Below are 13251 nucleotides of genomic sequence, written 5' to 3' on the forward strand. Positions count from 1 at the left end.
CGTGATCTTCCTTCTACCTTGGATGCTCTTATGCTGTTGGCTACCCGGGTCATTTCCACAGACTGGCACCCTCGTTCCAGAGACCACTATTGCCTCCTCCTGTTGCTCTACCTAAAGAACCTATGCAGGTAGACGGAATCAAATTATCTGAGCAGGAGAAACAGCACAGACGCTCTTCAGGTCTGTGTCTGTATTGTGGGCTTAAAGGCCATTTCATTCGCCAATGTCCACAAAAGCCGGGAAACTCCAGCACCTAGGTTTGGTTGGAGAGACAACCCTAGGTGGTACGACGCCAAACGTCAAAGCCTCTCCCAAGTTATCTATTCCTGTGACCATCATCTCTGGAGAGACATCACACTCCTCCTCGGCCAATCTGGATTCCAGAGCAGCTGGATTTAGTGGATCGCCTACATCTACCCACAGTTCTTCTAGAGAGACCCCTGGCTCTTGCCTCTGTAAATGGTCTACCATTGCCCAATCCTATTGTGTCTGTCACTAAACCACTGACACTACAAATCGGAGTTCTCCACTTGGAACAGATTACCTTCCTCGTTCTACCTAAAGCATTATGCTAGTTTTGCGGACGTCTTCAGTAAGAAGGAAGCAGAGACTCTTCCCCGCCATCGCATCTACGATTGCCCTGTTGAATTACTTCCTGATGCCTCGCCACATCAAGGTCTAGTTTATCCTCTCTCCCTGCCAGAGACTGTAGCTGTGTGTACCTACGTTAACGAGAACCTCGAGAGAGAGGGTTAATCTGGAAGTCATTCTCTCCGGCCGAAGTCGGATTCTTCTTCGTGAAGAAGAAATACGAATCTCTTCGTCCATGTCTCGACTACTGGGGCCTGAACCAAATTACGGCTAAAAATAAGTATCCCTTGCCTCTTATCTCAGAAATTTTTGATAGAATACGTGCGGCCAAGTTGTTCACAGAGCTGGATCTACCCGGAGCTTATCACTTGATCCGTATCCACAAAGGTGACGAGTGGAAAACTGCATTTAACACTCGAGAAGGCCAATACGAATACCTCTTGTTGCCCTTTGGACTATGTAATGCTTCAACTGTGTTCCAGGAGTTTGTAAATTCGATTTTACAAGACCTGCTGTATGTCTGTGTGGTGGTCTATCTGGACGACATCCTGATTTGATGACATATCGGAAGCATGTTCGCCAAGTTCTTTCGCGGTTAAGGGGCATCGTCTATATGCTAAATTAGAGAAATGTGTTGTAATGACAGGGAATAGGGAAACAGACAAGTGCACCCTAAACTACCCGCCACTCAGTCCCTGCCTACTTGCAACGACCCGCCCTGCGACGGGGTACAACTGGGCGACGGTCCCACACTCAATAAGTGCACGACAGACAACCAGATAAGGAAACACAGAACAAAGGGAAACGGGGCAGTTGCCCACGGAAACACCGTGAGCAACAAGAGTAGTAAACGAGCCGAGTCAAACCAGGAGAGTACGAGGTGCCAAACGCAGAGCAGGAGAGTAGTGTACAAGCCGAGTCAAACCAGGAGTGTACGAGGTACCAAACGCAGAGCAGAAGAGTAGTCAGTAAGCCAGGGTCAATACGAAGCAGGGACAAGTAGTTCAAGAAGCTGCAGCAGGGCCAGGAAACCAACAGAGAAGAATCACAAGCAAGGAGGAACAGGAAAGGCAAGTATAAATAGACAGAGGGCGGGAGCTAGCTCCGTCTGGCCAGGCTGTGATAGGCTCTCCCACTCCTAAGCCTGCCATCCTGAGTGGTGGAAGATGGAGTCCGTCTCACAGACATAGAAGCAGGTGCAGACTGATTACCTATGGGCGTGGATACAGAAGCTGTGTCTGGCAGATCCTTAACATGTGTGTTCGAGAGGAACTCTCTGCTCTTCCTCGGCTACATCGTATCTGACCGTGGTCTCAAGATGGATCCAGAGAAGGTGAGATCCGTCTTCGAATGGCCACGACCACAGGGTCTTCGTTCCATACAACGATTTCTGGGATTTGCAAACTTCTATCGGCAATTCATCCCGAAACTTCTCATCTCTGACCGTTCCAGTTTCGGCCCTCACCAAGAAGGGAGTGAACGCTAGGATTTGGTCTCCGAAGGCAGAATCAGCATTTACAGATCTCAAGAGCGCTTTCACCTCCGTATCTGTTCTCCATCACCCTGATGCTTCTCGGCAGTTCTTTCTGGAGGTGGATGTCTCTTCCATAGGTGCGGGAGCACTACTATGCCAAAAGAACTCTAAAGGCAAGATGGTGGCTTGTGGCTTCTTCTTAAAATTATTCTCTCCAGCAGAACACAATTATTCCATCGGGGATAGGGAATTGCTGGCCGTCAAGTTAGCCTTAGGGGAGTGGAGACACTTCCTGGTGGGTGCTATCCATCCTATTATCATCTATACTGACCACAAGAACCTTACGTACCTACAGTCGGCTCAACGATTAAATCCATGCCAAGCCAGATGGTCATTGTTATCCGCCCGATTTCAGTTTTTGCTTCACTTCCATCCTGGAGACAAGAATGTGAAGGCTGATGCCGTGTCTCGCTCCTTTGAAACCAATGACTCTGAGGAAACTCCTCAATACATCATAGATCCTTCTAGGATTATTGCCGCTAAACCTCTGAAAATTAGAGACATTCTTGCTGGAAAAACTTTTGACCGTCTTGCTGACCAGAAGAGAATTCTCCGCTGAGGACACAACTCTAAACTAGCTGGGCACTCTGGTGTCCATAAAACGCAGGACTTCATAGCTTATCACTATCGGTGGCCTACTCTGCCTGGAGATGTTGCACTATGTCTCTTCATGTATGAACTGTGCCTCAAACAAGTCTACACGCTCCAAACCTGCTGGTTTGTTACTACCTCTGCCTGTTCCTGATGCCCCTTGGCAGCATATCGCTATGGACTTTATCACTGTCCCCCCCCCCCCCCTCAGCTGGATGTACTATGATCGGGGTAGTAGCGGATCGTTGTTCTAAAACGGCACATTTTACTCCATTGATTAGTCTTCCGTCTGCTCCTCGCCTGGCAAATCTGTTTATTCTGCACATCTTCCGGCTACAAGGACTTCCTTTGCATATTGTCTCGGACCGGGGTGTACAGTTTACATCCAAGTTCTGGAGAGCCCTGTGCAACCTGCTAGACATTAAACTGGACTTCTCTTTCGCCTATCACCCGTGGTCCAATGGTCAAGTGGAGAGGATCACATTTTGGAGAATTATCTTTGCCATTTCGTTTCCGCCCAACACGAGAATTGGGTACAACTTCTGCCTTGGGCGGAATTCTCGTACAACAATCACATAAGTAATTCTACTGCCTCTTCTCCTTTCTACATGGTCTACAACCAACATCCACGAGTTCCTCTTCCTGTGCGAGCCATGACTCCTCATTTGGGACTTTTATTCATATCTGGCAGCAAACGAAGTCTGCGATCCTCCAGGTAGTGGACCGCATGAAAAAGCATGCTGATAAAAGAAGAAAAGCTCCTTCTCAGTTCTCTCCCGGAGTTCAAGTCTGGCTATCCTCAAGGAACATTCATTTGAAGGTGCTCTCATACAAATCTGCTCCCAGGTTCCTTGGACCCTTTGAGATCCTACAAAAGAGAAACCCTGTCTCCTATATGCTTCGTCTGCCTCCTATCTTCAGAATCCCCAACTCCTTTAATTTGTCCCTCCTGAAACCTGTGGTCCTGAACCGATACAGTAAAACTCCTAGTCCTGCAGTTGCTCCCATCGCTTCATCTGATGTGTTTGAGGTGAAGAAGATCCTGGACTGCAAGAGGGTAGGAGGAAGAACTTTCTATTTGGTGGATTGGAGAGGGTTTGGTCCTGAGGAGATGTCCTGGGAACCAGAAGAGAACCTTGATGCCCCTACCCTCATTAAGAAATTCCTCTCTCGCTCTGGTCCCAAGAAGGGGCGTAAGAGGGGGGATACTGTAACGTTCGTCGACCGTCGTTCCTACTCACCCCTCCGCGGCCATGGAATTGTGAATGCTGGCTGGCATCTCCTTCCTAGGATACGCCAGCACTCACTTCCGCTCCGCGGTGTCCCGTAGTGTGCGCACACAAACACGTGCCCGGCCTTGAAGGGCCAGCGCGCGCACATGTATAATATGGTTAGTTAGCCATAATCACCATGGATGAACTTTCAATCCCTGCCTGAGCGTATTTTTTCCATGTTCATATTGAAAATGGTCCCTTAGTGTTATCCTGCTCCCAGTGTTTCCCATGCCCTGCTACCTGTATCCCGTGCTGTGTTTTGTTCCTGAGCCTGTCTAGTGTTGGAGTCGTGTTGTGCCGCCTGCTTTTATACACCATGTCTGGTGTCATCTGCCACTCCTGGTATCATCCGCCATGTCTGGCGCAACCTGCCATGCCTGCTGGTTTACACCATGTCTGGTGTCCTCTGCCATCCCTGGTATTATCCGCCACGTCTGGTGCAACCTGCCACATGTAGCCCCATTCATGCATAAGCCTCTGCCACTATCTGGACTATCTCAGGTAGCCTTGTGTTATGAACTTTTGTATAGACTTTGCATAGACTGTGACTTGGCAAGCTGCCTCTCCGCTACGGCGGAGCGGCCTAGTGGGTCAACATACCCGAAGATCGTGACATGTATACAATGAAGAATGAAGTAGAAGCCATAGACTCACTTGTATGGTTATTGTATGAGAATTCCGCCCAAGGCAGAAGCTGTACCCAATTGTCATGTTGCACAGAAACAAAATGACAAGGATAATTCTCTAGTGTTTGGTTGATCCTTTCCACTTGACCGTTGGACTGTGGGTGATAAGCAGAAGAAAAGTCCAGCTTCACATCTAAAAGACTACATAGGGCTCTCCAGAAATTAGACATGAACTATACACCCCGGTCAGACACAATATGGAGGGGTAGTCCATGCAGACGAAAAATTTGCTGAATGAACAGGTTTGCCAGACAAGAAGCAGAGGAAAGGCTAGTTGTCCCATTTTGGAAAAATGGTTCACCTCTTCCCAGACAGTAGTCCATCCAGCAGAAGAGGGAAGATCAGTGATAAAGTCCATGGCGATGTGTTGCCAGGGAACATCAGGCACTGGTAGAGATTAGAGCAGAACAGCAGGTTTAGAATGAGAAGATTTGTTTAGGGTACAGTTAGCACAGGAGGAAACATAAAAATCTTTCCAGGAGGAAAGTCCTTGATCTGTAGATGGTTTACAGCAATAATCCTAGAATGATCAATAATGTGTTGAGGGCTTTCTTCAGAGTCGTCAGTCTCGAATGACCGGGACAGGGCATCGGCCTTAATGTTTTAGTCCGTAGGACGGAAGGGAAGAAGGAATCAAAATCTGGCAAAGAACAGCGACCATCTGGCTTGACGAGGTTTTAGTCGCTGTGCAGACAGCAAATATGAACAATTTTTGTGATCTGTGAAGATGATGATGGGATGAGCAGCCCCCTCTAGCAGGTGTCTCCACTCTTCCAAGGCTAACTTGACAGCATGTAATTCTCGGTCCCCAATGGAGTAGTTGTGCTCAGCAGGAGAGCAGAGTTTGGAGAGAAATCCACATGATACTGCCTTACCCTTGGAATTATTTTGAAACAGGAGTGCTCCAGCACCAATGGAAGAGGCATTAACCTCCAAGGAAAACTGTCGAGTCACATCAGGATGAAGGCAGAAGTAAGGTGCTCTTGAGATTGGGGAATGCCGACTCTGCCTCAGACGTCCAGTCCTTTGTGTTTACTCCCTTCTTGGTAAGAGCTGAGATGGGTAAAGGGACGAGAAATTTGGGATGAACTGAAGATAAAAATTAGTGAATCCAAGATATTTCTGTATTTCTCAGAGACCTTGAGGACGTGGCCACTCCAAGATGGACTTCACCTTTGCCGGATCCCTTTGAAGACCACGATCAGAGATAATATAGCCCAGGAGGGGCAATGATTTATTTTCAAATATGCACTTCTCGAATTTCGCATATAAGCTGTTCCCCCTTAACTGCCACAAGACTTGGCGTACATGCTTCCGATGTGTCATCATATCAGGTAAGTAGATCAAGATGTCATCCAAATACACCACCACACAGACATACAGAAGATCACGGAAGATGTCGTTCACAAATTCTTGAAACACTGCTGGAGCATTACACAGTCCAAAGGGCATTACAAGATACTCGTAGTGACCATCTCGGGTGTTAAATGCGGTTTTCCATTCGTCACCCTTGCGGATACTGATCAGGTTATAGGCCCGCGTAGATCTAGCTTAGTAAAACTTTGGCTCTACGAATCCTGTTGAAGAGCTCAGAGATAAGCGGCAAGGGGTGCTTGTTTTTGACCGTGTTTTAGTTTAAACCACGGTAGTCGATGCATGGTCGAAGTGATCATCTTTTTTCTCCACAAAGAAGAATCTGGCTCTGGCTGGTGAAGTAGACTTCCTGATGAACCCACTCTCTAGGTTCTCCTTGACATACTCCAACATGAAAAAAATGGAGAAAAATGCCTCCAGCTCACCTTGTTTGCTAACTTGCTTAGATAGCTCCGCACGGATCCTCGTGTCGGCTCACGACAAAATAGCAACGGCGGGGAAGAGAAAGTGGATCCAGCGTAGATGCATAAAATGGAAACTTGTTCCGAGTTTAATTAATCAAAAAACTAAAAAATCAGGACTTAGTTGCAGATGTAAAATCCTGGAGTGTGAGGAGAAATAACATAGATAGAGAGGGCCTACGCGTTTCTGACGCTTCCAGCGTCCTTAGTCATGGCTGATAAGTCCTGATTTTTTAGTTTTTTGATTAATTAAACTCGGAACAAGTTTCCATTTTATGCATCTACGCTGGATCCACTTTCTCTTCCCTGCCGATACTCCAACATGGCCTGGGTTTCCGGCAAGGAGAGAGGATAAACCCATCCACGTGGGGGTGAGGCTTCAGGGAGCAACTCGATAGGATAGTCATAAGGACGATGAGGAGGAAGGACCTCTGCCTCCTTTTTGCTAAAAACATCTGCGTAACCAGCATACTGTGGAGGCAGTCCAGAGAGAGACTGAGGCAGTGAAGAAATAACAGGACACACCTGAGGCAGACAGCGGTGAAGGCATCGGGGTCCCCATTGGAGGACCTTTCCGGAATTCCAATCAAGGACTAGAGCGTGCTGGCGAAGCCATGGCAATCCCAGCAGGATGGGGTTAATAGCTTTGAATAGGACATAGAAAACTATTAGTTCTGAATGGAGGACCCCTATCTGTAATCTCAGAGGTTTGGTGATTGATAGGATAGGGTCCATCAGAGGTTGTTCATCTACAGAAGCGACCACCAGAGGTTTTTTCAGAGGAACTGAGGCCACGTGGAAACGGTCTACTATATCCTACTGGATATAAAGTTTGAAGCCACTCCAGAATCCAAATAAGCATGAACAGAGTGTGATCCTTCACCGGTGACACAGGAGTAGAAAGTCTGGGAGAGAATTTAGTAGTGGCGGTCGATTCATCTAGGATTGTCTCTCTAATCAACCTTGGTGCTGGAGTTTCCCGGCTTCTGAGGGCATCGAATGTCTGTGCTGCCGCTCTTGGTCGGACAGTCTGAGTCTGTCAATTTGCATTGGCTCCTCCAGGGGTGCAATAGGAGAGGGCAGTAGAGGTCTTTTTAAATTTGGGTGCCAGTTGACACTCTTCTCCTGGCGAACTTCCAGAGTACGCTCTTGGATCCTCATATCGCTCTGGGTTGCCAGGATTATTAAGGCATCCAAGGTAAATGGAAGCTCTCAAGCTGCCAGCTCATCTTTTATACGAGTGGCAAGTCCCTGCCAGAAAGTTGCCACTAGGGCCTCGTTATTCCATTCCAGCCCCACTGCCAACATACAGAAGTGGATGGCGTTCTCTCCTACAGTAGATTCCCCTTTCAGGGAGTCAGTAGTGAGACAGCAGCAGAAGATGTTCGGCCCAATTCCTCAAACACGGTATGGAAAGTCTCTAGAAATAATGGTAAATTACAGGATTTCGGAACTTCTCGTTCCAAAATGGGGTTCTCCCATGCCATGGCTTTGCAAGCCAGGAGAGCGATAATAAAAGTGACCTTGGCCTCATCAGAGGGGAAGAGATGAGTCCGTAACTTGAAGTGGATCTTGCACTGATTAACCCCTTCGCTGACCAAGACGTGCTATTACGTCCGGGTGTGGGGGGTGATATTTGGAGCACGCTCACACGCTCCATATGCTGCAGGTGTTGGCTGTATTTTACAGCGGACACCCGGGACTAACAGCCGGGAGCAGCAATTGCGCTGTTCCTGGCTGTTTAACCCCTCAAATTCTGAGGTCAATCGCGAACGCAGCATCTGAGGCATTGAAAAGAGGGGGGCAGCCCCCTCCGACAGCTCATCGCCCCCCGCCCCCGCAGTGAGATCGGGGGCTGATAGCGGTTCTTATGGCAGCCCAGGGGCCTAATGAAGGCCCCCAGGGCTGCCTTCATTCTGCCTCTGTTAAGCCCTGCCTGTGGCAGAGCTTAACAGTTGCCTGTAAAAATGACGATATACTGCAATACGTTAGAAAATAAAAAAATGGCTTCGTCCCAAAGGGGTTAATGAAGCCTCTACAGGTCTTTGCATCCCCGTCGTAACAAGGAGGTAGAGGCAACGAAATTCCAGACCCAGAACAGGCAGCAGGCTAAACAGGAGGTGGAGTAGAGGGAGTAGCCACGGGTGGAGGATCCAAATGGGTAACTATGGAGTTAATAGCGAGTAGAAGCTGATCCTGTCATGCTCGGAGATCAAGTATGTCTGCTTGTATTAATTGGACCGCAAATTTGGGTTGACCAGCAGGATCCATGGCCTGAGCGTACTGTCAAGACTGTTGGGTATGTGGACCCACTAGGCCGCTCCGCCGTAGCAGAGTAGCAGCTGGCCAAACAAGCGTCAATAATAGTCTTTAGGACAAGAGTACCTGGATAGAAGACGTGGCAGACACTTGGCTTGGCAGATACTTGGGTTGGCTGACACTTGGTTTAGCTAACACTTAGCACAGATGAAGTGTAGTCGTCTGGGCCCTTGGGCCGGCACGTGCACTGGGCACAGATGGTGAACTTGACTCCGACAATAGAATTCGCACGGGACAAACACAATTACTGGATACGGGAAAACAGGATACAGCTAACTATTTGCAAAACAAACATGGGTAGACACAACAATGCTCAGGCAAGAAGGAAGAGGGCAGAGTCCTTTTTAAAGTCCAGAGTGCGTTTGGATTGGGTAGGGACACTTTCACTGGTGCGCGTGCTGGCCCTTTAAGGGAAAGCAGAGGAGAGCTGCATCCACGTGTGCTGGCGCCTCCGGGGAGGGAGACACCGGCAAGCTCTGAGTGTCCTGCAATTGCAACTGCCGGTGTGTAGGACATGGCGGTGGTCAGCAACCATGGGCAGAACAAAGCGGCTCATATTCTGTTCTTGCATGGGGGCCTTCTGCTGTCTGTGCCCACCTCTGCTTGCTGTATCTATAGAGTCGAATAGGTTGCTTTGTAATAAGAGTTCAAAGTTAACATTGATCGTAATGGGGTTGTCTTGAGCTGATGAAGAAGATCACTGCACAGACCTCAAAGAATATGGGTCAGACATATGGGTCAGAGTCATGGCAGAAGATGTTTTCAGGTGAGACTTCTATATAAGTCATTTTTTTGCATTATGCTACATTATATATGTTTTTCTTGCAGCAAAGATGAAATGGAAGATGCCACTCTATTTTGGCATTCCGCCAGCATGCAGATATAAACATACATCTTTTGTTCTGCAAAGTCATGTAAGTGCTGTTCATATGGCTAATGTTCTATAATGTTGGAAGTCTCTGTTTTAGATCAGTTTGGACAATAATATTGCTAGTTTAACATGAATGTACAAAGCCTAGGAGGGTAGTCCAAGCACAAATCCTATGAGCCCATGTATCAGTATACAAAAATAATCTACTCAAAGCACTTAAAGGGGTTTCCACATTCAGAAAATACAGCTTATTCATTGTATAATGAAAAGTTAAGCAATTTTGTAATATACTTTTTGTATCAATTCCTCATGGTTTTCAAGATCTCTGCTTGTAGTCAATGATTAGGAACCTTCATTGTAAACTTCCGGTGGCTGAAAATTTGTCCTGGTCTTCTGATGATCACACGGTTGTCTGGTTTGTTACAAAGGAGAGCTCTTATGATTGTAAAGTAACTGTAAAGAGCCATACATCTGTTACATGACCAAGACAGACTTCTGTCTCTAAACGTAAGCAACGATGGTTCTCATTTAGTGACTACAAGCAGAGATCTTGAACGCCATGAGAAATTGAAACACAAAGTATATAAGAAACTTGCATACCTTTTCATTAAGCGCTAAAAAGCTTTATTTGCTGAAATCAGAAAACCCCTTTAAGCCCTAATTCACAGTGCATTCAGGGCATCCAATTGGTCAAATTTACTAAGTCAATTCAATGAAAATGGCGCACATTTATAGGAAACAGCCGTTGATTTTCTTTCCTGCCTGTAAGACAGTTCAAAATGTGCCAAATTTATTAAGAGGTGTGCGCTTTTAACTGAATTTTACACAAATCACTCCTACTACCTCTTCTACTTTAACTGACATAAAATACTCCATTCTTAGTAAATGTGGGTTATTGTTTTTATACTGCTAAGGAAAATAATTGTATACACTGGTCCACATCTACTAAGACTGGCGTATCTTACGCTAGTCTAAGTAAACAATGTAGTTGGAGTGATTTGCGCAAAATTTATTAAAAGACTTATGCCTCTTAATAAATTTGGTGCATTTTGAACTGTCTGATTGTCACAAAATAAAATCTGTGCCGGAATTTTCACTATTGTCTCCTTCTTTCTTCAATAAATGTGGCCTGAGCTATGTTTCCGTGGATACCACGCCCACTTTTCATGTCATTTTCCAAATTTGGCAAACGACAAGAAATGTTGCAAATTTTACCGCAAATGTAGTACACATCACTGTTTGTGACTTTTTTTAGTCACAGTTTACACCAAAATAGGGCATAAACGGCATAATAAATGTGGGCCATTGTCTAAAACAATGACCTAAAACTACTATAAAACTGGCATTTGGGTATATAAATTAAAACATCAGTAATCTGGTGTATGGACTAAAATGATAATCACATGCCAAAGTGGTCACGCCGAAGCTATCGCCAGCCCTTATATGTATTACATAGCATGACAATAAGGGGACTTTAAATCAAGAATTATAGCGCTATACTTTGAGGATTTTCTCTAGTATATTATGGTTATGTTAATAAAACATTTTTTCCCCAATATTGAAGCTTTTTGTATTTGGTGGAAGAAATGAAGAAAAAGACTTCAATGATGTAATGGCCATGAAACTCATAAACCCTTCCGACAGACAACCCAGTAAGTTATATGTTGCAATGTTACAATGGAATAATGTAGAAGTCAGTAAACAGAGTATGGTATATCCTTAAATAAAAACATACAATGAAATGAGAATATTGAGTTTCTATGGTTTAAAAAGTTGACATTATTTTTAATTATTTGCAGTAATGAAAGACATTCTGTTAGAATGTGGAATTCAAGGCATAAGTAATGGGTATGTATAACAATTTAACGATATATTGAAAATAGATTATACTACAACCTAAACTCCATATTCTTACTCTTGATGTTACCCTGTATTATAGAGTAAGGGAAATGTAGGAAACCCTAAGGCCAGGATCACACACGCAGTTTTGATGCAGCTTTTGGCTTAGTTTTCTTTAGACTAATCCAGAAGTGGATCCAAAAGAGAGAAAAGGTATAACACAAAGACTGATGCATCATTTTTCTTTTGTGTTCTCTCCTGGCTAAAGAGTTTGGCTAAAGAAAAATGGAGTAAAAAACGTTGACACAAAAACTGCATCAAAAACACGTTTGTGATCCTGGCCTAAAGGCTCGGTAGAATGTATGATTGTGATAGTCCAGTTATACTTACTGCCTCGTATAAGATAGATAGATAGATAGATAGATAGATAGATAGATAGATAGATAGATAGATAGATAGATAGATAGATAGATAGATAGATAGATAGATAGATAGATAGATAGATAGATAGATAGATAGATAGATATTTTATTATTGTTATGAGATAAGAAGTTGTCTTAGGCCTGGAAAACTATTGTACTGATGCATGTCTTTTCGTATTATTGTCTTTCTCATGCTTTGTAGATATACACCAACCAAAATCCCAAAAGTGAAATACCATCTTAGTGAGCTGGAGCCAAGAAAAGCCGGTTCTACACACACCATTCCTGTAAGTCCATATAAGTAAACTTATGATCATTTAATACATTTGGGTTGTTGCTTTGCAACAGGCACTATAGCCACAATGTGACTACTCTGGATCTCCAGACTTCTATTCAACAAAACCACAAGTCCTACATGATGATATGCCACCAGAATGCCTGTCCACAGCAGTGGAATTTGGCCATAGATCTTTCATACAGGCTTCCCTTCAGTCCAATTGCTACATTAAAAAAAATATCAGATCTCTGCATTCTTTAGTACTAACGATATTGACCCAAGACTTCTGCTAGATTTTCATGGCAAATGTATTAATTTTGTTGTTGCAGGAAGATAAACAAAGCAACTTTGTGTCTCTTCGTACTGAAGCGATAGAAAAAATAAAATCAGCCTTTGTCTTGTTAGACTCAGAATTTGAAAAATTTGATCTGTAAGTATTGCTGTGTTATTCTGCTATTACATATATGCTAATATTATATACAGGTCAATGTACCACCTACTGTAAATGATGTGAGTAATAGAAATGACCACGTAAAAGGAACTCTAAGGTGACTTGCAATGTTCTTAACCATTTAAAGTAAGAGGTTACATTATTTCTTAAAATAAAAAATGTAGCTGCTGCAGAACCTCGTTTCTCAGAGGAAGCAGGGGCTTCATCTGAATCAGTGATTGTACAGCATGAGGCACTTCTTTAACCCTTTCACGACCAAGGGTCATTGATGCCCCTGTGTCCAGGTCAAATTTTCAATTTTTTATATGCACTTCTTTGAACGATAATATCTTTGGAAACGCTTTGAATATCACAACTATTTTTACTTTGTTTTATTTACAAGACTAATGAGGCTTTCATTTTCTAGATTAGTTTAATGAATTCAGTGTTTTTAATTTTTACTATGAACAGACAAATCACAAAAAATTTAAGAAAAAATACTTTTTTGTAATTTTTTATATATTATTTATATGTATGTATATATATATATATATATATATATATATATATATATATATATAT

At 44.2% G+C, this 13251-nt stretch overlaps 1 protein-coding gene across 1 annotated transcript in view; it reads left to right on the forward strand.

The window, feature by feature from the left end:
* The window catches only part of LOC142758014 (uncharacterized), a 77540-nt gene that overhangs the window by 38764 nt on the left and 25525 nt on the right, over positions 1 to 13251 (forward strand). Inside the window, exons 6-10 of the mRNA XM_075860667.1 lie at positions 9659 to 9744; positions 11266 to 11353; positions 11501 to 11549; positions 12165 to 12249; positions 12569 to 12669. Coding sequence (XP_075716782.1) covers positions 9659 to 9744; positions 11266 to 11353; positions 11501 to 11549; positions 12165 to 12249; positions 12569 to 12669 — 409 coding nt within the window. The remainder of the gene's footprint in view (positions 1 to 9658; positions 9745 to 11265; positions 11354 to 11500; positions 11550 to 12164; positions 12250 to 12568; positions 12670 to 13251) is intronic.

This window comes from Rhinoderma darwinii, chromosome 1, assembly GCF_050947455.1.
Source record: "Rhinoderma darwinii isolate aRhiDar2 chromosome 1, aRhiDar2.hap1, whole genome shotgun sequence".
NCBI classification, from domain to species: domain Eukaryota; kingdom Metazoa; phylum Chordata; class Amphibia; order Anura; family Rhinodermatidae; genus Rhinoderma; species Rhinoderma darwinii.